We start from the raw sequence: 25,785 nt of genomic DNA on the forward strand, positions 1-25,785 counted from the left end.
AGAGAAATGAGGCTTAGGGAAATTAACTTGCCCAAACTCACCTAGCTAGTAAGGGGCAAAATGGAATTTAAACCTAGGTCTGATTCCAGAGTCAATTTTTTAACCATTATGTTATGCTGCCCTGCCCTCCTCCTGCAGTTCTTCACTTTATTGCAGTAATTTATATGCATGACTCATTTTTTGTATAACGTTGTGAGCTTCCTAGAAACAAAGACATTGTCTTAATTATCTTTCTGTTATTTTCCGTAGTGCTAAGCATGTTTTGTATATAACAGGGACTCAATAAATATTCTTCATTTATTCAACAAACATTTAGTGTTTACTCTGTGCAGGTATGATACAAGATCTAGATAGGATTACTGTGGAGAACAAGACAAAATCCCTACTTTTGTGGAGCTTATTTAGTGGACTGAATAATGTGGCATATGTAACACTGTCACATTTTAAAACTTTAGAATATAACACAAATGGGATCCCATCTTACCAAGAGTGAAGATTTGCTTTGAATCAAATATTAAAATAGAAATGTTTTAAAATATGTTTACAAAAACAATTGTTAATATATACTTTATTTGCAAAAACCTTATGGAATATAGATAGGGGTCTGTATGTATAAAAATGTTGTGTTTTGATAATTCTAAAATGGTGAGCTAGAGAAAATAAATTCGATTACAGTACTCCTGCTATAATAGTATCAGTGCTGTTTAAAATATTCTTGAAAGAATTCACACCAAGCTCTTCAACATGATTATCCCTGGAGACTGGAATTATTTAGAAGGTGGGTTGGGAGATGGAGGTGGAAGGATCTTTTCACCTACATACATTTGTATGGTTTTACTTTTTTTGAAAATAAGATGTGTGTTATATTGAAATTTTAAAATCCCCAAATACCCTTCCTATATTTTATACCTTTAAAAATATCTTGGTATTAGTAGTGGTATAAATTTTACAGCAGGCTAGGTAAATAATGTGCCGTGGCTGTTGGCTAGGAGAGCTATAAAATGGCAGAATTCTAGTCAGCTCAGCGTAGAGACAAAGAGAACACTGGGTGTTCAAATAAAACTCTCTTAAAAAGAGGTTCTATTTATATGAGAATTTTACCAGCTTTTATGATTCTTAATGACACCCTATCAAATGACTCTCTGCCGTCTCAGCTTTTAACATTATTCTTAACACTCAGGAAGGACAGAAAATGATGACGCAGACATTTCAAGAACAAAATTTACTGCTGGATGCTGCCCATGCCAGTATCACCAGTGAACTACAGACTGTTCAGAATGAGAGAACCCAACTGCAGGCACACCTGTAAGTAAATTATGAGCAACTTCTTATGTATCTTTTGTTCTTAGGTTTGTTTTTTCTTATCCCTAATGAAAAAGTTTAATTCTGCATTTACTGAGCCAGCCACAAAGATAAAATAGATTAAGACTCTACCCTCAAGGCACTTGTTTTGTTAGACCATTTTGGTAACTGCTCTCAGGCAGAATATATGTTCTGTAAGAACATTTAGTCAGTCTTTCTGTTAAAGTGGAACTCTTGCTAGGCTTTCATACCTCCTTGTTCTCTTCCTGCAGGGACCATTTAATCTGTGAGCATAACCAGTGTATCCAGAAAGCAGAGGCTGCTGAGAAGAGGACAGCTGTGCACAAAGAGCTGCTGGAATCAACTATTGCCAGATTGCGAGGTGAACTGGAAGCATCAATACAAGAGAAGAAGTCTCTGCTAGAGGAGAAAGAAAGACATCAGAGAGAGGTAGGTAGAAGTGGATTTATGTTACCTCCTGGTTGTGGTAAGGATCTTGTTTTAAAATTGTACACTAAGTGCAAAAGACAAGAGAAGAAATAAAACCCAGATGCAGTTTGTCTGAGTTGCCCATTAGAGAAATTCTAAGGTGGCTATCTTTTAGCAGGTGAAGTAGCCTGTGCCAGATAGTACAGTATGCCCTGATATAGAGCATTAGTGAATCTAACTTAACATTCACACATCCTCATATTAAAGAGGTCAGATTTCAAATATTGATTTCCCTTGAAGGAGTGGGAGAATGGGGGCGAGGCGGGGATAGCCCTGTCTTCCTACTTAGGAAGGAACCAGCAGAGTCTGACATGCAGACGTGTCTTTTTAATTTCAGGGCTATTTGTGAAGTCTCCTCTGCCTCAGAGACTCCCTGATTGATTGGCCCTTTTTCTGAGAGGATGTGCTATCTCTGCAGTGTAGGTATTAATTGACTTGCAGGGTGTGTCTGCTCTAGTATAGCCTGCCAACTGCTTTAAAATTGACCCACTTCTTTTTTCTTTCTTTCCTTGGGCAGGTTAAGAAAACAGAGAAGGAAATAGCACAAGAAAAAGCCAATTTGGAAATGGAGTTAGCTAAAAGCAAGGTATTCCACATTTTATTTGTTGATATTTCACTGTATTTCATTTCCTTCTGTGTTGCTACATACTGAGGAGATGGGGTCATTTTGTTGAATACCAAGATGTAGGGAAAAGAAGCCATGAAGCTAGATGCAACTAGGAGTACTCCAGTCACTGTAGCATAAGGTTGCATCTGGGCTATGTTTGCTTATTGAGCATCTGATGTTTGCCGGTGAGTCATCACTGCCTCTGGCCCTAGTGTTCCTAGTATTTTAGCCAGGAAATCCCCTGAGAGTCAGCTAATGGACCTGTGAAAGGCAAAGGCATGACTGCTGACTATGCATTAAAAAAAAAAAAAGAGTTCCTAAGTAATTATTAGCATTTGCCATTGCAATCTGCAAAGTACCCATTTCTGGGTTCTGAAAAGATAGGAGGGCCAGAGAAACAATAAAATCCTTATTAAAATAAAATAAAACAACCTTTAAAACATTGGTGCTTGTGTTTTAACTTTTGAAGAGAGCAAAAATTACATATCACTGTCATGTAGAAAATATATCTGGAGCATCAAGGAATATTAGCCTACCCCAGACTATAAATCCAGCAACAGGTGTCCAATATAGTTACTAGGCCTGGACTGTTCCTTGGCGCCTGGTTATGCTAAATAGCACTCATATTACCGTGTATTTGTGAACCTAAGGACTGAAGAGAGAAGAAAAGCTAAATTCTGAGCTTGAGCTCAAATATCATTCCCACCAAGCTGGCAGGTTGCTCCTCTGGTTTAGTCTCTTATTTGTGAAGATCTAGTTCAAGGGATATGAAAACAACCCAACCTAAAAAGCCTTGAATGAAACTACCTGTGGCAAGGACTTTGCTGATATCAAGTTGGCCTCAGATATGCTTTTTAAAATTTGGAAAATTGGTGGCTACTATTAGATTCGTTAATTTTTGCTTTGAAAAGTTAGTGAATGTTACATGGCTAAAGCAAGTGCTGTGACTGTATCTGAGATAATAGCATTATTATGTTGCTTGTCTGATTTGGCACAGTGGTTAAGAGCCACTGTAAGCTACAGCTGCTAACCAAAAAGTCGGCAATATGAATCCACCAGCTGCTCACTGGAAACCCTATGGGGCAGTTCTACTCTGTCCTATAGGGTTGCTATGAGTTGGAATCGACTTAATGGCAATGGGTTAACGTAGGCTAAGTGTATGTCCATAGGACTGAAAGGTACTTGCTCATTGTTACGCCAAATGATAATGCTTATATAAAGTTCCATACTTTTCTGCATAAACTATTATTTTTAATATGCATCCTTCGTGAAGCTGTTTTTTTTTTTAATTATGATAAAATACCCATGACATAAAAGTGACTGTTTTAAAGTATACAGTTCAGTGGCAGTAAGTACATTCACAGTGTTGTGCATCCATCATCACTAATTCCAGAACTTTTATCACCCAAAAGGGTGTACCAAAACCTCATACTCATTAAACTCTCCATTCCCCCAATCCCCAGTTCCTGGCAATCACTAACCTGATTTCTGCCTCTATGGATTTGCCTTTTCTGGATGTTGTTGTTGTAGTTAGGTGCCTTCGAGCTGGCTCCGACTCATAGCAACCCTATGCACAACAGAACAAAACACTGCCTGGTCCTGCGCCATCCTTACAATCGTTATGCTTGAGCTCGTTGTTGCAGCCACTGTGTGAATCCCCCTCGTTGAGGGTCTTTCTCTTTTCCACTGACCCTGTACTTTGCCAAGCATGATGTCCTTCTCCAGAGTCAGATCCCTGCTGACAACATGTCCAAAGTATGTAAGACACAGTCTCGCCATCCTTGCCTCTAAGGAGCATTCTGGTAGTACTTCTTCCAAGACAGATTTATTCGTTCTTCTGGCAGTCCATGGTATACTCAACATTCTTGGCCAACACCACAATTCAGAGGCGTCAATTCTTCTTCGATCTTCCTTATTCATTGTCCAGCTTTCACATGCATATGATGTGATTGAAAATACCATGGCTTGGGTCAGGCGCACCTTAGTCTTCAAAGTGACATCTTTGCTCTTCAACACTTTAAAGAGGTCTTTTGCAACAGATTTACCCAATGCAATGCGTCTTTTGATTTCTTGACTGCTGCTTCCATGGCTGTTGATTGTGGATCCAAGTAAAATGAAATCCTTGACAACTTCAATCTTTTCTCCTTTTATCATGATGTTGCTCATGGGTCCAGTTGTGAGGATTTTTGTTTTCTTTATGTTGAGGTGTAATCCATACTGAAGGCTGTGGTCTTTGATCTTCATTAGGAAGTGCTTCAAGTCCTCTTCACTTTCAGCAAGCAAGGTTGTGTCATCTGTATAATGCAGGTTGTTAATAAGTCTTCCTCCAATCCTGATGCCACGTTCTTCTTCATATATTCCAGCTTCTTGGATTATTTGCTGAGCATACAGATTGAATAGGTATGGTGAAAGAATACAACCCTAGCGCACACCTTTCCTGACTTTAAACCAGTCAGTATCCCCTGATTCTGTCTGAACAACTTCCTCTTGATCTATGTAAAGGTTCCTCATGAGCACAATTAAGTGTTCTGGAATTCCCATTCTTCGCAACGTTATCCGTAGTTTGTTATGATCCACACAGTCAAATGCCTTTGCGTAGTCAGTAAAACACAGGTAAACATCCTTCTGGTATTCTCTGCTTTCAGCCAGGATCCATCTGACATCAGCAATGATATCCCTGGTTCCACATCCTCTTCTGAAACCGGCCAGAATTTCTGGCAGTTCCCTGTCGATATACTGCTGCAGCCGTTTTTGAATGATCTTCAGCAAAATTTTGCTTGCCTGTGATATTAATGATATTGTTCTATAATTTCCACGTTCGGTTGGATCACCTTTCTTGGGAATAGGCATAAATATGGATCTCTTCCAGTCAGTTGGCCAGGAAGCTGTCTTCCATATTTCTTGGCATAGACGAGTGAGCACCTCCAGCACTGCATCTGTTTGTTGAAACATCTCAATTGATATTCCATCAATTCCTGGAGCCTTGTTTTTCGCCAGTGCCTTTAGAGCAGCTTGGACTTCTTCCTTCAGTACCATCGGTTCCTGATCATATGCTACTTCTTGAAATGGTTGAACATCAACTAATTCTTTTTGGTATAATGGCTCTGTGTATTCCTTCCATCTTCTTTTGATGTTTCCTGTGTCGTTTAATATTTTCCCCATAGAATCCTTCACTATTGCAACTCGAGGCTTGAATTTGTTCTTCAATTCTTTCAGCTTGAGAAACACCAAGTGTGTTCTTCCCTTTTGGTTTTCCATTTCCAGCTCTTTGCACATGTCATTATAATACTTTACTTTGTCTTCTCGAGAACCCCTTTGAAATCTTCTGTTCAGTTCTTTTACTTCATGAATTCTTCCTTTTGCTTTAGCTGCTCGACATTCGAAAGCAAGTTTCAGAGTCTCCTCTGACATCCATCCTGGTCTTTTCTTTCTTGCCTGTCTTTTCAATGACCTCTTGCTTTCTTCATGGATGATGTCCTTGATGTTATTCCACAACTCGTCCGGTCTTCGGTCACCAGTGTTCAATGCGTCCAATCTGTTCTTCAAATGGTCTCTAAATTCAGGTGGGATATACCCAAGTTCATATTTTGGCTCTTGTGGGCTTGCTCTGATTTTCTTCAGTTTCAGCTTGAACTTGCCTATGAGCAATTGATGGTCTGTTCCGCAGTCAGCCCCGGCCTTGTTCTGACTGATAATATTGAGCTTTTCCATCGTCTCTTTCCACAGATGTAGTCTATTTGATTTCTGTGTGCTCCATCTGGCGAGGTCCATGTGTATAGTCACCGTTTATGTTGGTGAAAGAAGGTATTTGCAATGAAGAAGTCGTTGGTCTTGCAAAATTCTATCATTCCATCTCCAGCATTGTTTCTATCACCAAGGCCATATTTTCCAACTACTGATCCTTCTTCTCTGTTTCCGACTTTCACGTTAAAATCACCAGTAATTATCAATGCATCTTGATCACATGTTCGATGAATTTCAGACTGCAGCAGTCCTAGTGGTTGGTGCGTATATTTGAATAATAGTCATATTAACTGGTCTTCCTTGTAGGCATATGGATATTATCCTATCACTGACAGCGTTGTACTTCAGGATAGATCTTGAAATGTTCTTTTTGATGATGAATGCAATACCATTCCTCTTCAAGTTATCATTCCCAGCGTAGTAGACTATATGATTGTCAGATTCAAAATGGCCAGTAGTAGTCCATTTCAGTTCAGTAATGCCTAGGATATCGATGTTTATGTGTTCCATTTCATTTTTGACGATTTCTAATTTTCCTAGATTCATACTTTGTACATTCCAGGTTCTGATTATTAACGGATGTTTGCAGCTGTTTCTTCTCATTTTGAGTCGTGCCACATCAGCACATGAAAGTCCTGAAAGCTTTACTCCATGCACGTCATTAAGGTCAACTCTACCTTGAGGAGGCAGCTCTTCCCCAGTCACCTTTGAGTGCCTTCCAACCTGGGAGGCTCATCTCCCAGCACTATATCAGACAATGTTCCACTGCTATTCATAAGGTTTTCACTGGCTGATGTTTTTTAGCGTGGACTGCTGGGTCCTTCTTCCCAGCCTGTCTTAGTCTGGAAGCTCAGCTTAAACCTGTCCTGCATACCAGTGTCATAGCTTCCAGCAACACACAAGCCCCCACAGTATGACAAACTGACAGACACGTGGATATTTCATATAAATAGGATCATACAGTATGTGGCCGTTTGTGTTTGACTTCTTTCACTTACAGTGTTTCCAAGATTCATAGTATATATATCACTACTTCATTCCTTTTTATGACTGGATACTATTCCATTATATGGATATACCACACTTTGTTTATTCATCCATCATCATTTGGGTTGTTTCCATGTTTTAGCAATTGTGAATACTGCAGCTATGAACATTTGTGTACAAGTTTTCTGGTATTTTTAAATGTATATTTTTGTAAAGCTATGTCTTTTTAAAAATTGAGCACCTGTTTTCAGTTTTTTGGGTGTATACCTAGGAATGGAATTGCTGGGTCATGTGGTAATTCTATGCTTAACTTATTGAGGAACTGCCAAATTGTTTTGTACAGTAGCTGTGCCATTTTATACTTCAACATCAATGCACAAGTATGTCTTAGTTTCTTAGTGCTGCTGTTAACAGAAATACCACAAGTAACAAACTGAAATTTATTTTCTCACAGTTTAGGCTAGAAGTCTGAATTCAGGGTACTGGCTCTAGAGGAAGGCTTTCTGTCTGTCCACTCTGGGGAAAATCCTTGTCTCAGCTTTTCTAGCCAAGCATCCTTGGAGTTCTTGGGCCTGTAGATGGATCTACCTCTGTAGTCTTCAGGGAGCCCTGGTGGCATAGTAAAGAGCTTGGATGCTAACCAAACTGTCAATAGTTTGAACCCAGCAGCCACTCTTTGGAAACCTTCTGGGGCAGTTGTACTCTGTCCTGTAGGGTCGCTGTGAGTTGGAATCACCTTGATGGCAATGGGTTTTGGTCTGGTAGTCTTCAGATTGTGTCAGTCTTTCCCCAGTGTCTGCTTTCTTCTGTGGCTAATCTGTCCTTTTATATCTGAAAAGCAATTGGCTTAAGATACATCTTCCGTTGATATGGCCTCATTGACATAACAAAGAAAATGTGATTATATCCATAGAAATAGAGGTTAGGATTTATAACACACATTTTGGGAGGGCACAGTTTAATCCCTAACACCATGATAAATGCCACTTAGTCATGATGTGTAATCCTTTTTATGTATTGCTATATTCATTTTGATAATATTTTATAGAAAATTTTTACATCTGTGTTCATGAGCCTGAATTAATATTTAAAATAAACCAAGTACCAGGAAGACTTCTACTTTGAGTAAAGACGAACTATTAAATGATTTGTAACAACCCTCCCTCTGTAGATAACTAGAACAGGTGAAAAAATGTAAAAGGATAGAATAAAAAGTTTTAAAAGCATCATAGAGTATCGTGGATTGAATTATGTCCCCCCAAAAATGTGTATATCAACTTGGTTAGGCCATGATTCCCAATATTGTATGGTTGTCCTCCATTTTGTGATTGTAATTTTATGTTAAGAGGATGAGGGTGGGATTGTAACATCACGCTCACTCAGGTCACCTCCCTGATCCAAGGTAAAGGGAGCTTCCCTGGGTTGTGACCTGCACCACCTTTTATCTCTCAAGAGATACAAAGGAAATGGAAGGAAGCAGAGAGTTGGGGACCTCATGCCACCAAGAAAGCAGCACCAGCAGCGGAGCATGTCCTTTGGACATAGGGCCCTGCACCTGAGAAGCTCCTCGACCAGAGGAAGATTGAGGACAAGGACCTTCCTTCTGAGCCGACAGAGAGAGAAAGCCTTCTCCTGGAGCCAGTGCCCCAAATTTGAACTTGTAACCTACTAGACTCTGAGAAAATAAATTTCTCTTTGTTAAAGCCACCCATTTGTGGTGTTTCTGTTATGGCAGCACTAGATAACTAAAACATAGAGTTATCAAGATAGTGAGACATTACCAAGCCTAGATCTGGGAGAGGACTGGGACATTCAGTTACTTTTATACTGTAGCATTTGCCTACCTGAGGAGGAAAACACAGAGCTATCCTTTTGGTTGCTTTGCAAGGCTAGACAGAAAAAATTCACAGTTTAGGCCTTACCAAGTGTGGGGACCTCAGTAAATTACTCCGCACTTTAGGCTGGGGTTCTGAAGGGCCAAATTCTTAGGAGTAAGCTTAAACCAGAAGAAAACCCTTGTATAGACTCATAAAATTTCATGTCTTAAGTTGGAATTAGGTGGTCCTGGATGGCTAGTGTACCCAGGGACCTGGCAGAAGCAAATGAAAGTCCTTTCTGAAGTAACTAACTTTACACTGAGTATGAAATCATTTCTGCAAATAATTTTCAAAAACAATTTCCAGCACACAATGAGAAATAACCAAGTACATTGGGAAACAAGACACCATGAGCAAGAGAACCAGCAGCTCACAACAAAATCAAACACACAAGTCTCTATGTATTGGAGACCTCTATATACAGTGACTCTGTCTATTGGAATTGTCAGACACAAACTGTAAAAATAAATGAATAAATAAAAGTTTACTGTGTTCAGGGAGATAAAAGCAAATATTTTGGCAGGGAGCTAAAAAATATAAAAAGTAGCATTTCCAGTTTGAAAACAAATCAAAAGGAATACTAGAACTGAAAAATATCAATAACCAAAATTTAAGAACTTAATGCCAGCCTGTTTGCCACAGCTGAAAAGAGAGTTAATTAGAAAATAGGTATGAAGAAACTATCCAGAATAAAACACATAAACCAATGGATCTGAAACAGGATAGCTAAAAAGAAATCTACACATGGACATATCATAGGAAAAACTTTAGAAAACCAAAGACAAAGCAAAACTCTTGAAAGCAATCAGAGATAAAAGATGTATTTCCTTCAAAGGAAGAACATTTAGACTGACAGGACTTCTCAACAACAATGATGGAAGTCATAAAAAGTGGAATGACATCTAAAATATGTTGAAAATAACTGTCAACCTAGAATTTTATGCCCAGAAAAAATATGCTTTGAGAATGAAAGCAAAATAAAGCAAGACACATTTCTAAGCGGCCTTAACTTGAACTGCCTTCATTTAGTCAACCATCTAAGCACTTACTGTGAGAACACCACTTGAGTTGTTTTTGATATATTTTGTGAGCAAGAAAGGTTACACAAAACCAAACTCTCTTTTGCATGTGTAGATGAATTTAATTACTTGCCACATCAGACTTGTCAAATCCTCACATTTAGAGGTAGAAGAACATGTACATAAGATACCATCTCTTTTATATCATAATTGTTATTTTTAGAATAAGATTATTTTGGAGTCTGGCATAAATTGTTTTCTCCTTTTGTTTTCAAAGATCAACATAAATGCATTAACCCATAACATGCAGACTCTAGAGGAAGAGAATAAGCACCTGTCAGATGAAATCGCTTCCCTAGAACATCAGCGAGTCACTTCTGATTACCATGGGGTGGGTATAAAAAGGTCAGTCTAAATAAGAGCGAATGAATAATCAGTTAAAAAAAAAAAAAAAAGTCAGGAGAAGGGGTTTCTTTGTTTATTTTAAAATATGTATTATAAGTCTTGAATCACTGAGGCTAAATATAGCAGAGATCCCTACAGTATTCAAAGAAGAGAGCATTTAAGAAAACAAGAGTTTAAGGTAGAATTAAATGTCCACATACATACATAGATGATCTGTAATGCTAAAAAGTGCAAATATGTCTAATGTATCTAAATATTTCTCTTCCATAATTACGAAGAATAAACTTACATTTTTTTCCTTGTCAGACAGTTCCCTCCATTAGGCAGTCAGTAACTGAAGTCTAAAAAGTATTTGACAAGGTCAGTGCGATACAAATGAATGGTACAATTCTTAAGCATCTACACATGAACGGGATTTGAAATGATGATCTGTTTAGCAGCTAGATTTCCTGTGTGCTTTTGAAAACTTGAAAAAGAATCAGGTTTTTTAATTCTATAAAATGCAAATAATGTTTGAAAATTCCATAGAAGGCCCTGATCTAAGTTTGACTTTATATGAGCTAAATTCTTTCAAGCCCTGTCATATAAACTGCTCATTACTTCAAATATGAAAAATTACAGATACTTAGATTTCCATGGCTCTAGAACCAGTCTAGAGTGCTCAGCTGCTAACTGAGAGGTTGGTGGTTCAAACCTACCAGCTGCCCTTGGGGAGAAAGATGTGGCAGTCTGCTTCAGTAAAGATCACAGCCTTGCAAACCCTATAGGGCAGTTCTACCCCGTCCTGTAGCATGGCTATGAGTCAGAATGGATTTGACAGCAGTGGGCTTGGTTTTGGTTTTGGAGAACCAGTCTATCTAGGTTTCAGTTCTGACTGTAACCTTGGGTATTATCCTTAATTTCTCTGAGCCTCAGTTTCCTAATCTGTTCAAAATAATAATACTATTATTAGGAAATTTTGAAGTTAAATAAGTTAATATATGTAAAGCATGTAGCAAATAGCTAACATTTGTTAAATCCTGTTCTGTTACTCACAGATTAAGCAAACGTAAGCTGGAAATAGTGAATTATGTCAATATAGGACATTTACCAGCATTAATAAAATTTGATCTGAAGATTTACTACTAACGATTCATAGTGCAGCTTGTCGGCTGATGAATGAGAGTTTGTGTTCTCATTCACATTTGCTGTGTGTTTATTATCACTACACTTGGTTTGTGACAGGGCTTTGAACCTGTTCATTCCAGTTTGAATTTGCATTTCCAACCCAGATATACTGAGTTAGAATCTACATTTTAACAAGATTCCCAGGTGATTCTTATGTATAATACATTTTGAGAACCACTGCTCTACTAGTGATTCTCAGAATTGCCCCTAACCAGCAGCAGTAGTATCACCTGGGAACTTGATAGACCTGCAAATTCTCAGCAGGGGCTCAAACCTGAGCGAACTGCTATAAAACCCTGGTTTGTGACGATGATGTTGACATTTAGCAAATATCAGTATTTCCTGTTCTTAACATGTAACAGTGAAATTGATTAGGGCAGGTGAAATTTTCCATATTCAATTACTAAGTGTCTCTGATAATAAAGTATGAATTAGGCCCAAAATTTAACCAAAAGGAAAACTATATCTGATACCCATTTCCTCAACAATGAAAAAATTAATGTGATTATTAAAGGCTTTTTGAATGATGAAAATATGTAATTCCATGAAATATAGTACCTTCAGTAATTTTTGTCCCAGATAACATTGTGTTGAGTGTTTGATGAAGCAATGAGTTTGAGTCCCAAAAACAATTTCTTTTGTTTTTTGAGAGGTTTTTTTTTTTATTTTTTAAGTGCTTTTTACTACAGTAACTCAAGTGTTTCCTACTCTCTAAGTAGTCATGACCATTTTCTTAAAGAACTGTATATTGCTCCACAAATTTTATATCTGTATCTGCTGACAAACCAGCCCACATCTGGGCTGGATTGCAACTACAAAGGAAAAACTAACATAACAAAACAGTAACAGCAAAAAAGAATATACAAAGAACAAGCTCTAGGACTCTTAAGGCACCCGTGTACTTTCACTAGCAGCCTCCCTGGCTGTTGCATATTAGCACCGTCATAAGTTATCTAGGGAAAAACTAAGAGGCAGCAGTAGGAAATAAATATGAATCTTGGTTATGTTACTATAGAAACAGTAAAGGTATAAATACTTGCTAAAAAAGAAAATAGTTTTTCCTTTCTACGCCTAGAGGTACTAATACCTGTGCTTGCTTTAGCAGCTTGCCCAGCAGCAGGTAGAAAAGGCCTTGGGAAAAATTGCTAATAGTAAAAATAAACTGGCCTATGAAAAGGGAAAACTCCAGGTATGAGCACTTATTTTCTGATTTTCGTTGACTTTTTTTTTTTTTAATACCAATTGTCAAGCTAAATATTGATGGATTTTGAGAAGACCTAGCTCTGTCATGTACTGATTCTGTAACTTTCCATGAGTCTCTGAACCTCCCTAAGTTTGTTGCCTCATTAAAATCCAATTGACATCTATTCAAATACCTATAGTATAATGATGAAGCCTGAAACTGTGAAGCCAAAACCTATTCTGTGACTATTTGACGCTTTATTGTAATTTATTTTATGCTTGGTCATTCACTGAGATTGTAGAGAGCCTATGATCTCTTTTTTGCTGAGTTGTTATAACAGTTTTGAAAAACAATAACCTGGGAAATTGGAACTTAGAGGCAATAGGACAGATCTGATGAATATGATATTATTCTTTTGCTACCTGCGGTTTTTGTCCCTGTGGAATCCACACAGCAGATTAGGTTAAAATGGAGTCATACTTCCTGCCACTTATATGGGTAGGCCTGCCTTAAACCAGGGCTTTGAACTGGCTCTTTCCAGCTTGAACCCTGCTGAGAATTTGCATTTCCACCCATAAGAGTCACTGAGGGTCTTGTTAAAATGTAGATTCTGATTCAGTATATCTGGGGTGGAAATGTAAATTCTGAGCTGGGGTTCAAACTGGAATGAACCAGTTCAAAGCCCTGCTTTAAAGCAACTCCAGTGGAAACATTGAAGTCCAAATCAGTGGTTCTCAGCCTTGGCTGCACTTTAGAATCATGTGGGGAGTTTTTAAAAAGCCCTATACTAGGAAATGTATGATGTCTGCCAGTTACTTTGAAATGCATCTTTTTAAAAAAAGAAAGAAAAACGATAGATTGATGGATGGATACAGTGAACGACAGATATGTGATAAACTAAGAATAGTAAAATTTTAAATGGTAGAATTTAGATGATGGGTAAACGCATTTTCACAGTAAAATTTTTTCAACCTTTCTGTATGTTTAAAATCTTTCCTCATAAAATATAGGGTGAAAATTTCCGTGACAAGGCTGTACCCCAGAGCTATTAGAATCTCAGAGAGTAGGTTCCAGACATCAAGTTTGTAAAGCCTCTCAGGTGATTGCAATATGCAACCATAGTTGAGGACCACTGGACTAATGGATGAAGTGAATCTCAATTAAGCTTTACCATAGAGCTGATTTGATAAGTTCATTAGAGGCTGTGCCAAGCACATCAGCATTAACCTCATCCTCATCTGCTCAAGGGGTTACCTGCAAGATCGGGCCCAGAAGCAGCAGACATCTGAAGGGTAGTTGATAGATCATGGTTGTGAAATGATGTATTACTAGTCCAATAAAAAGATAAAGTTATTTGTTCACTATTGGTGTGCTTTTAATTCATATTCTCCAGAGGCAATGGTGCATTTAAATATAATCATCTACACTTTGTAACCTTGGATAAATCTTAATTTTCCTGGCTTTCAACTTATTCACCTGTGAAATGAGGGTGTTAGGCATACCTCTCTTATCTAGTTCTTACTGGGAAAGATAGTCAGCATTACAGGCTGGGTATACAGATTATCACAGGAAGGATTTTCTCCTCTGTGAAATTAATGATCCCATGAAAAACTATGGCTCATGATTTTGACCTTTTAGCTTTTCTGAGAGAAATGAAGTGTATTTTTAAATATAAAACAAAATCCCAAATGCTCATAAAAAAAAACAAAAAAAAAATTTTTTTTTTTTTTTATAGCACACTTAAAACCAAATTTTGGCTGGGAATGGAATGCTCTTAAAATTTATGAATTGGTCTGATGTCATCTGTCTGACCTTTCAGACCTGTACTACATAATCTGAGAGAAGTTATCTACATAATCTTAAAGAAAATATATGCCTTTTTTTTTTCTGTCTATACTCCTATAATAAGGGCTTAAGATTTCTGATAGTCTTTGAAAGCTGAAACACTTTTGAAACTATTAATTCACTTGTCTTTCATGTTATTCCTTGGACTGGAACATTCTAAAGGCACTGACTCCATCAGCCCTAAGAAAACTGCTCTTATAGCACATAACTCTTGCAAGAGAATTTAAAGGAAGAGCTGCATACTAAAACATAACAATCTGCTGTGTGTTCTTTCTCAATTGGATTATAATGTATTAAAAATATTAGATATGAATCTTAAGATAAAAGATGTGTTTTCAGAATTGACTTGTTAGAAATACTGGATTTTAGGTATTTTTTTAAACTGGCAGTGCCACAAGCTGCTATCTCACATTTTATTTTCAGTGTTGCATAGTATTCCATTAAGGAGCTCTGGTGGTACAGTGGTTAAGCACTCAGCTGCTAACCAAAAGGTCAGCAGTTTGAACCCACTAGCCACTCAACAGGAGAAACATGTAGCAGTAATTGGAAACCCTATGGGGCAGCTCTACTCTGTCCTATAGGATCACTTTGAATCAGAATTGATTAGTTGGCACGCAACAACAACATAGTATTCTATTATATAAATATACTGCCTTAGGCTGTGTTCTCTAGAGAAGCGGAACCAGTGAAACATGTATATACGTATATATACGTGTGTGTCTATACATATATACATATATATATGTATATATACATATATATATATATACAGAAAGATTTATCTCAAGGAAATGGCTCACACAGCTGTAGAAGCTGGCAAGTCTCAAGTCCGTGGGTCAGGCGTCAGACTGGAGGCTTCTCCTGACTCACATAGCTTCAGGGGCTGACAAACCCAAGATTGGCAGGTCAGAAGGCAGGCTGCTGGCTCACAGGCCATGGAGACTGATGAATCCCAAAATTGGTGGGCAATACAACAAGGCGTTGGCTCAAGTTCCAAGAACTGTAGGTCAGATGATGACAAGGTGGATGCAGGATCCAGAGGAGGTGAGCAGCGAACTTTGCCAGAACATCCATATATATATATTGGATGCAGGCCACACCCCTGAGGAAATCCCCCTTACAACTGATTGACAGTCACATCAGATCAAATCATGGAGGATGACTACACCATTATATTACTGCCAAACCACTGAGGATCATGGCCCAGCCAAACTGACACACAGCCTTAACCATCACATATGCCATAATTATTTATTCATTTTTCTGTTGATGGATATTTAGGTAGTTTCCAGTTGCTTCCAAAATTACAATCAATGCTGCTATGATGAATTCTTATATATGTCTCCTTGTACTTATACATAAAAGATTCTCTTAGGCTAGATATAAGTCATAGGTGTAGAATAACTGGGTTTTAGGATGTACATATCTTACACGATTTTTGTGAAATTTATCTTTAGAAGTGGTTATATCTATTTAAAATCCTACCAGCAGTGTAAGAAAAAAGAAGTGTAAGAGGATATGTTAAATAGATACACTAGAGTAATATCTCACAAAGTAATACTACATACCATTTGCCAGCTGCTGTTGAGTCAGTTCCAATTCATGGTGACCCCGTGTGTGTCAGAGTACAAGTGTGTTCTGTAGGGTTTTCATTAATGAGTCTTTATTTATTATTCATTTGTTTTTCACCTAGGCAAAAGTTAAACAGCTAGAAGAACAACTACATTGCCTTACTGACACCAGGTTACATAATGACCAGCTACGCAAGATGAATAAGGCACTAGAGATCAAATATGCTCAGGTGTGATTAATATCTACCAAAGCAGATTTCCTCTATATTGTTTTAGTTAGTGTTTAAGAAATTGACTCCTTTTCCCCCTCTTTACCGTCTGTGTAGAAAAATAAAAGTCCCCGTTCTGTGACACCAAACTGTAAGCATCAGTCAAATCAATTCAACTTTGTTCTAACACCAGCTACACATGAAGCACTTCTTCTCTGACCCTAACCACTAGAGCTAGGTCAGATCTCACAAGTTAAAGGGCACAGTCCTCCAGACCACCAGGTCTGCCTAAGACCTCACGCAGCCGCAAGCTTGGGAATCCCCATGACACCCTCACCTCTGACCTGCTGGCTACAAATTTAGAGGTTTCCCACTACTCCTTCAGAATGCCAGCCATCAACTTGGGTCTCCAGAGCCCCTCTTCTGACCACCTGGCTCCTATTACCCCTTCAGGTTTGATAATTCATTAAAAGGACTCAAAGAACTGAGAAAAGTACTATACATATGATTACAGTTTTATTGTAGAAAAAAGGATATAAGTGGAGAAACAGGGCAAGGTCTGGGAGAATTCCCAGTGTGGAACTTCCATGTCCCCAAAAGGGACTTGCTACCGTACCACATGCATCCATGTCTTTCACCAAACAGGAAGCCTATGGAGCTTCCATGTTCAGAGTCTTTATTGGGCTTCATTATGTGGGCATGGAGTTGTGTGGGAGGCATCTACCTGCCCCCAGCTTGGCTGATAATCAGGTAGTGGTCTTTCTGGCCTGGCCAGTCCCTCAGGTTTGGCCTGGAGAACTTATCGAAGACACTGGGGAAATTCCCAGGTTTTAGAGTTCTCTCTCAAGAACCAAACACGAAGACCAAATTATTTGAGCGAAGTTAAATTCTTTACCCCCCACTGTCCAACCCCACAAAGTTTAATATTCTCTCTTTTAACGCATTTAAATTCAAGAAACATTTTTAAAAACACTGTATGCAAGGTTCTGCTAGACTATAGAGGAATTCATAAAGATGCCTGAAGCAGGATTGGAACATTTAACTTGCTTATGTTTAATTGGAGAGTAAAGAATATATTCAAGCATTCATGACTTTGCCTTGGCCAAAAAAGAATATACTCAAGCAACTCTATTACAGAGTAGAAAGTTAGGCCTCTCAAAAAAACATCATATTATGAGCTTTCATAGGGAATGTCATTATAATTGGAAGCATCAAGAAATGCTTTCATAGGGAAAGTGGTTTATTGAATTGAGCCTTAAAAAATTGTTGGCAGATGTGAGAAACTTTTTTTTTAATTATAGGTAAACTCAGAACTCAGTGCCAACAAAGTATACCTGCAACAGACAGAAGATCATCTGAAAGAGGTATTAGTAATGAAGGTGCTTACTTGTCAGCTTGGTGGCTATTGAAGCTGATATCCTTTTTTAGGTCACATAGCATTTTAACAACAAATAAAGAAGTTACACAAATAGGGCATTTAGTAAAGAAAATAATTCAGTAATGTGTAACCAAAAGCAATTTATTTCAATAATTACAAATGTACCATGTATGTAATTGGGTTTTTGTTAATCTTTAAGTCTTAGTATAAGCCTGTGTCTATAAGATTTATATATATAAATACCCCTGGTAACCAAGGGAACTGGAGTCCCCAGATTGTGCAAATGGTTAATGCACTCGGTTGCTAACAGAAAAGCTGGATGTTTGAGTCCACCTAGAGGCTCCTTGGAAGAAAGACCTGGTGATCAAAGTCGGAAAAATCAGCCATTGAAAACCTATGGAGCACAGTTCTGTTCTGACACACAGGGGATTGCATGAGTCAGAGTTGATGCAACGGCAGCTGGTAACCAAGGAACTAGAATGTGTCTTCAAGTGGAATACTCCTAGGGTTCTAACCACGTGATTATACTGATGAGTGATGAGGTCACAAAGTTGGTAAAAGAGGCCCCGTTAGATACACTTTCCTACAGGGAGTTTAGTTTAAGGTCTGTTTCTTCAGTAGGACACACCTTACAGTATGATATCGTCATTCTGAAAGCAAAGGAACACGTTTTCAAGTATATTTTCCACTGGTGCTTCACTCAGCATTGCCTGTGTTGTTTCTCCTAGTAAAGTAGGCACTCCTTGAAAAATAACTTTAAGTTTAGTTGATTTTATTGCGTTTAATGGTGATGCCTCCAAGAAAAAAGAAATCTCCAGAGAGGCCTGGGTCTTCTAAACTCCTTGAAAGTCCTAGGTCCCATGTAAACAATGTAAGGGAAAGAACTTCATCAGATGGTTTGCCCAGTGTTATTCCAAACTCTACACGCCGGGTGAGCTTTGCACCTACCCTGCCTTCAATGAAATCTTCTCAGGAGATTGGAGACTCTAGAATCTCTCTGAAGACTCTTTTGAATGCTATTAAAACTATGGAGGGAAGACTGGAAGGCAAAATAGATATTCTTGCCTCAAGACCAGTAATAAGAGATGGATCGCCTAATTTTTCTAAGCGAGATTTGGTAAGTGAAGACCACAAATTCAGTCTTAAGGAAATTTCAGATTTATACAAGATTGAATAAAAGTAGTAAAAAGATAATGCTTGGAGGTATGAGTAACAACAAATAAATTTGGTTCTTCCCAAATGGGAAAAACTGGCAATGTAAATCAAAACCATTATTCTGGTTATTGCATAAATAATTTTTATTTTGCATATAAAAAAATCAGATTTAGTTAAACAGTAACCATTGAGATTTTATGAAATCTTAATTGTGATTTCTTAAAAATTCAAAATTTCTACCTAATCTTAACACTAGAGCTAAAATGTTTGGGTAAAGACTGATTTTATAATAGAAGCCCCAAGAACACTAATAGAAGTTCCAAGAACTTGAACACTGGTAAATATTTTCCAAAGGGAACTTACTAGAGCATCCATATTTACTTGATATTTAAAAACAGAAAATACTATAGTTTGTCTTCTAGAGTTGACTGCTATTTAGCTCCTTTCTGTAAACATTTTTATTAGTGGCATTTTCATGTTTTATCTTGTAAACAGTGATAAAATTTTAAAAACTATGTTCTTCCTTTTGTACTTTTCTGCGACAAAATCCAGTGGGTTATCATAATCTATAAGTTGACATCGTTTGTACTATTCTGTACAAGGTTAGTTATTGCACTATTGTTTCTTAATAGCAAAAGACTGGAAGCAACTAAAATTCCATCGCTGAGACTAGCTAAACAAATCACAGGGTATCCACAGTTTGGAATACTGCTTAAAGATATATATATTATGAGGTTTAAAAAAAAACAAGGTTCAGAAGAATATAGTAAGTTATATTTGTATGCAAAAGGGGAATGTAAAGAATATGTACGTATGTAGTCACTTATACGAGGGTAAGTAAAAAAGTATTACCACTGAAGTTCCAGTTCATACATGCACAGGTTTATTCCAAACAGAACATGTCTTTGACAGTGAATGGCTGCAGACAGGTTCTTTTCAGTAATACACTTTTCTTAGTCTCGTTAGAGTGCCTTCAAAAAAAAGGATACTTTTTGTGTCATGGGGAAAAAAAAAGGATTTTGAGGTCAGGGCTAATTATCAAATTTTTAACAAAACTCAAGTGGACATGTTCCTAAATCATCGAAGCTTTGAAGTTTATGGGAATACTGCCCCACATAAAACAACAGTTTTTAGATGGATCAAGCATTTTGAAGAAGGTCAAGAAGACCTCAAAGATGAGCCAGGAGAGGGAAGACCCCTTAGAAGGTTATGGCAACGTTTTTTGGGGATTCCAGAGGGGTAATCTTGATATATTTTCTCAAAGGACACAGGATGATCACAGGGGCTTACTATGAAGAAGTTTTAAGAAAATTGAAAACTGCCATTGGTAAGAAAAAGACCAGGAAAGCTGCACCAAGGAATTTTTTTCCATCACGGCAATGCACCTGCTCACTCTTTGGGGGTAGCAAGGGCTGTCCTACGAGAATTTTGTTGAGAAACCTTACTCTGTCCATCCTACAGCCCCGATCTTGCCCCTTCAGACTTTTCTCTGTTCCCCAAACTCAAAGAACACTTAAAAGGAATGCAATTTGAGTCCCTTGAGGATGCCAAAACTCCGGTTTTGATTGGGTGTAAATTCAAGAGTGCGTTATTCTTCAAGGAAGGGTTAGAGAGATGGAAACACCGCCTTCAGAAGTGTATAGATCTAGATGGAGGATATGTTGAGAAACAGTAGCTTCACATTTTGATGTTTTTATTTAATGAAGCTTTCAATGATTTTGTAGCAGTACTTTTTGACTTACCCTCATATATGCATTGAATATCTCTAAAATGAATCATAAAAACTGACAACATTATTTTTGAGGAAGGAAACTGGGTGGCTGGGAGGTTTTTCACTTTACCCTTTTGTACCTTAAAAGTAATGTGAATGTGTTACCTATCAAAATAATTAATTTTATAAGCAATCCATTTTCACCAAAAGTGAAAAGTAGAGGAAAAAATGGTCTGCTCAACAAACTGCTGGATAATTGGATATCCATATGTCCAAAAAGAAGAACTTACACCATATATAAAAATTAACTCAGAATGGTTCTAGAAGAAAATATTGGAGAACATCTTTGTGATCTTGGGGTAGGCAAAGATTTCTTAGATTTGACATAAAAAAAAAAAAAACATGATCCATAAAAGAAAAAAAAAATTGTAACTGAAACTTTATCAGATTTAACAGTTTCTGCTCTCCAAAGACGTTGTTAAGAAAATGAAAAGACAAGATACACACTGGGCGAAAATATTTGCAAGTTACATATCTGATAAAGGCCTTGTTTCCAGAATTTATAAAGAACTCTGAAAACTAGTAAGAAAACAACCCAATAAAAAGGATGTGCAAAATATTTGAACTGATATTTCACCAAAGAAGATATGTTGTTGTGTGCCATTTCGTTGATTCTGACTCATAGACCCCATGTGACAGAGTAGAACTGCTCCATAGGGTTTTGTTGGCTGTAATCTTTATGGAAGCAGATCACCAGGTCTTTCCCCCACGGAACTGCTGAGTGAGTTCAAACCACCAACTTTTCAGTTAGCTGCCAAGCGCTTAACCATTTGCACCACCAGGGCTCCTTCAAAGAAGATATATGGATAGTAAATGAAAAGATGTTAAACATCAGTGACTCAGGAAATGCAGATTAAAACAACCATGTGATATTACCACACATCTATTTAAATGTCTGAAATTAAAAAATGGATCACACTAAGTGTTAGCAAGAATGTGGAGCAACTAGAACTTTCATATACTACTGGAGGGAATGCAAAATGGTACCTGTCTTAGTCATCTAATGCTGCTATAACAGAAATACCATAGGTGGATGGCTTTAACAAAGAGAAGTTTATTCTCTCACAGTTGAGTAGGCTAAAAGTCTGATTTCAGGGCGCCAGCTCTAGGGGAAGGCTTTCTCTCTCTACCGGCTCAGGAGGAAGGTCATCAGTCTTCCCTTGGTCTGGGAGCATCTCAGCGCAGGAACCTTAGGTCCAAAGGATGTGCTCTGCTTCTGGTGTTGCTTTCTTGATGGTATGAGGTTCGCAACTCTGTGCTTGCTTCCCTTTCCTTTTATTTCTTGAGAGATAAAAGGTGGTGCAGGCCACACCCCAGGGGAAAATCCCTTTACATTGGATCAGGGATGTGATCTGAGCAAGGGTGTTATATCCCACCCTAATCCTCTTTAACCATAGGCAGAGATCATGATTTATAACACATAGGAAAATCACAAAATGGAGGGCAACCACACATGGCCTAGCCAAGTTGGGGGACACAATTCAATCCATTACCGTACCACAATTTGGAAAACAGGTTGGTAGTTTCTTTAAAAGTGAAGCATACTACCACAATATGACCTAGCCCTTCCACTCCAAAGTATTTACCCAAGATAAATGAAAGACTTGTCCACAAATGTTCACAGCAGCTCTATTTGTAATAACTCAAAACTGGAAAAAAATCAAGTCTTCATCAACAGATGAATGAGTAAATAGTGATACATCCATACAATAGAATACGACCCTGTGTGTGTGTGTACCTGTGTACGGTCAGTTGATTTTTAACAAGAATGTTAAATCCATTCAATGGGGAAAGAAGAGCCTATTTAATAAATGGGGCTGGAAAAGCTGGATTTCCTCATGGAAAAGAATGAAGCTAGATCCATACATCACTACATATACAAAAACTAATTCAAAATGGATCAAGGACCTAAGAAGTGAGAACTAAAATCATAAAACTCTTAAAAGAAAATATAAGGGTATTGCTTTAGTACCTGGTTTTTAACAATGGATTCTTAGATATGACACCAAAAGCAGGAGCAGCAAAAGACAAAATAGATAAATGGGCCCTCATAAAAATTAAAAACTTTTTGTTCATCAAAGGACTTTATCAACAAAGCGAACAGACAACCTACAGAGTGGGAGAAAATTTGGGGGAATTATATATTGGATAGGGGTTTAATATTCAGAATATTAAATCCCTACAACTTAACAACAAAAGACAAACAACCCAATTGAAAAATGGGCAAAGGACCTGAATAGACATTTCACCAAATGGCTAACAGGCACATGAAAAGATGAGTTCAGTCATTAGTCATTAGAGAGATGCATATCAAAACAACAAAGAGATACCACCTCCCCCCCCCCCCCCACTAGAATGGCTATGATTTAAAAATAAATAGATAAATAAATAACAGGTGTTGGTGAGGATGTGGAGAAACTGGAACCCTCCTGCCTTGCTGGTGAGAATGCAAAATGGTACAGACACTGTGGAAAACTGAGGCAGTTCCTCAAAAAGTTAAACATAGAACTGTCATATGACCCTGTAATCTCAATCCTAGGTATGTAACCCAAAAGAGTTGAAAGCAGGAACACAAACAAATCTGATCATTGTAGCATATTTGCAATAGCCAAAAAGTGGGAACAACTGAAATATCCATCAGCAGATAAATGGCTAAACAAAATGGAGTTCATACATACAATGGAATATTACTCAGCCATCAAGAGAACTGAAATCCTGATACATGCTACAACATGTCTGGAAGCTCCACTTAAACCTGTCCACCATGGGTGACCCTGCTGGTATTTGAAATATGGGTGGCATAGCTTCCAGCATCACAGTAGCAGCAAGCCATCACAATACGACAAACTGACAGACTAATGGTGGCACTGAGTTATACATACAAAAATTGTTTAACTGGCAAATGTTTTGTTACATGTATTTTTACTACAATGAAAAAAATTAATTAAAAAGAGGACAAAATAAGTTCTGTAGTCTAATTACTCTAGTTAACAGTAATGCACCAATGTCAATTTCTTGGTTTTGATACTGTACTACAGCAATATCAGATGTCACCACTAGAAGAAGCAGGGTGAAGGGCACCTGAGACTCTTTGTACTATTTTTGCAACCTCCTGTGTGTCTATAATTATGTCAAAATTAAAAGTTAAAAAGAGTAATATTTAAAATGGTACATTTATCATCTGAAATGACTGAATGGATATTCTAAAAGTGTTTCAGGGATATAAAGTTCTAATATTTCTAGTTAGGATTCATTCTGCTGTAAGACTGCTTTCTTCCTGTTATTCAATATTTATTCATCTTAGTTTTTATTATAATAACTCATGCATATGTTTTCAAAAAAGGGCTAGTTCTATGATAATCAATTTTTTCCCCATTTTACACCTCACCTGCATAGTCTTGTTCTGCCTATCCTTGTGCTAGTCTTTCATGGAAACTGATTAATATATTAGGTTTGCCCATGATTATTTATACACATATTTTTGTTGTTTTGTAGTTTTCTTTAAAGGGATAAGCAGCTAATAAAGCTGATTTTATATATATATAGCAGTGGATAAGCATTTAATGGAGCATTTTAAGTTGGGTTTATAAATTGCTGTGTCTTATTCTAATCACTGCTTCATTGTGTTTTGGAAAATTTATGTATCATTTCTTTTTTTCTAAGGTGAAATCCATTCTTGAAAAGAATGAAGAGGAGCTCTCTCTAGCAGTGAGGTGCCGTGATACAGCCCTGAAAGAGAGTCAGAAATTGAAAGGGGACCTTGAGGCTCTGGAGGAAAGAGAAAACAGGAAGGCAAGACATCAGTCTTCTCTGAATCTGTTGCTTAAGAAATCTTTCATGAGCCGTATTTTTTAATTTCATGTTACCCTTAGTAAGACAGAAGGAGGATTAATCAGAGGAGAATTTTTTTTCCTTTTTTTTTTTTCATTTTTATTGTGCTTTAAGTGAAAATTTACAAATCAAGTCAGTCTCTCATACAAAAATTTATATACACCTTGCTATATCATCCTAGTTGCTCTCCCTTTAATGAGACAGCACACTCCTTCCTTCCACTCTCTATTTTCAGGTCCATTCAGCCAGCTTCTGAACCCCTCTGCTCTCTCATCTCCTCTCCAGACAGGAGCTGCCCATAGTCTCATATGTCTCCTTGATCCAAGAAGCTCACTCTTGACCAGTATCATTTTCTATCCCATTGTCCAGTCCAATCCCTGTCTGAAGAGTTGGCTTTGGGAGAATTTTTTTTTTTCCCCAAAGAAAAGGTAACTCTAGAATACTTTTAAAATATTTCCCTTAAAAATACATTATTTAATTCCCAATACTTTTTGAACTTTCTGTCTTAAAGTAAAAGTCCTACTTTTTTCTGTTGAAACACATCTGACCTGGGTAATAATGGCTTGCCTAAAAAAAAGTTGCCATCAAGGCAATTCTAACTCATGGCAACCCCATTTGTGTCAGAGTAGAACTGTGCTCCATAGGGTTTTCAGTGACTGATTTTTCAGAAGGAGATCACCAGGCCTTTCTTCTGAAATGCCTCTGGGTGGGTTCAAACCTCCAACCTTTCCTTTAGCAGCTTTGCTAGCCTAGCACATTAACCATTTACACCACCCAGGGACTCCAATAACCTGTCTGGTTATGTTTTATTATCATCATATAGCATTACTATAATTTCATTTTAAATAAAATTACTAAGTGCTTTTTACTTAGCAGTGTGTGTGCTTAGTGAGAACAGAGGTCCCATACAGTAAAATGGTAGTAGTGTTGTCAGAACCTGTCTAACTTCAGGGAGGATAATCTAAATCAAGATCAGTCCAAGGCTGAGGTAGAGTTCAGACATATCTCCACTCTCCAACCTTTTTATCAATTCTGACACCAGCCATCCTCCCCATGGCACTCTCTGCTGGGTTCAATAATTCATTGCAATAGTCACACAGAACCTACAGACCAGGGAGGTGGAGCCAACATGGCACTATAGACAGAAGCACCATGCTGTCCATCTGTAGCAAAGACCCAAAAAACTAACATCAATCTTAGAACCCTAAGCACCAAATGAAGGAATAAAGAACTAGATCAAGCACC

At 37.7% G+C, this 25,785-nt stretch overlaps 1 protein-coding gene across 1 annotated transcript in view; it reads left to right on the forward strand.

Annotated features, from left to right (window-relative positions):
* Positions 1–25,785, forward strand: part of CCDC150 (coiled-coil domain containing 150) — a 90,116-nt gene that overhangs the window by 31,097 nt on the left and 33,234 nt on the right. The window contains exons 11-18 of the mRNA XM_049888911.1: positions 1,181–1,305; positions 1,575–1,752; positions 2,309–2,377; positions 10,303–10,416; positions 12,703–12,786; positions 16,319–16,426; positions 17,707–17,769; positions 24,373–24,501. Of these exons, the coding sequence (XP_049744868.1) occupies positions 1,181–1,305; positions 1,575–1,752; positions 2,309–2,377; positions 10,303–10,416; positions 12,703–12,786; positions 16,319–16,426; positions 17,707–17,769; positions 24,373–24,501 (870 nt within the window). The remainder of the gene's footprint in view (positions 1–1,180; positions 1,306–1,574; positions 1,753–2,308; positions 2,378–10,302; positions 10,417–12,702; positions 12,787–16,318; positions 16,427–17,706; positions 17,770–24,372; positions 24,502–25,785) is intronic.

The sequence above is a fragment of the Elephas maximus genome, chromosome 6 (genome assembly GCF_024166365.1).
Source record: "Elephas maximus indicus isolate mEleMax1 chromosome 6, mEleMax1 primary haplotype, whole genome shotgun sequence".
Classification (NCBI taxonomy): Eukaryota; Metazoa; Chordata; class Mammalia; order Proboscidea; family Elephantidae; genus Elephas; species Elephas maximus.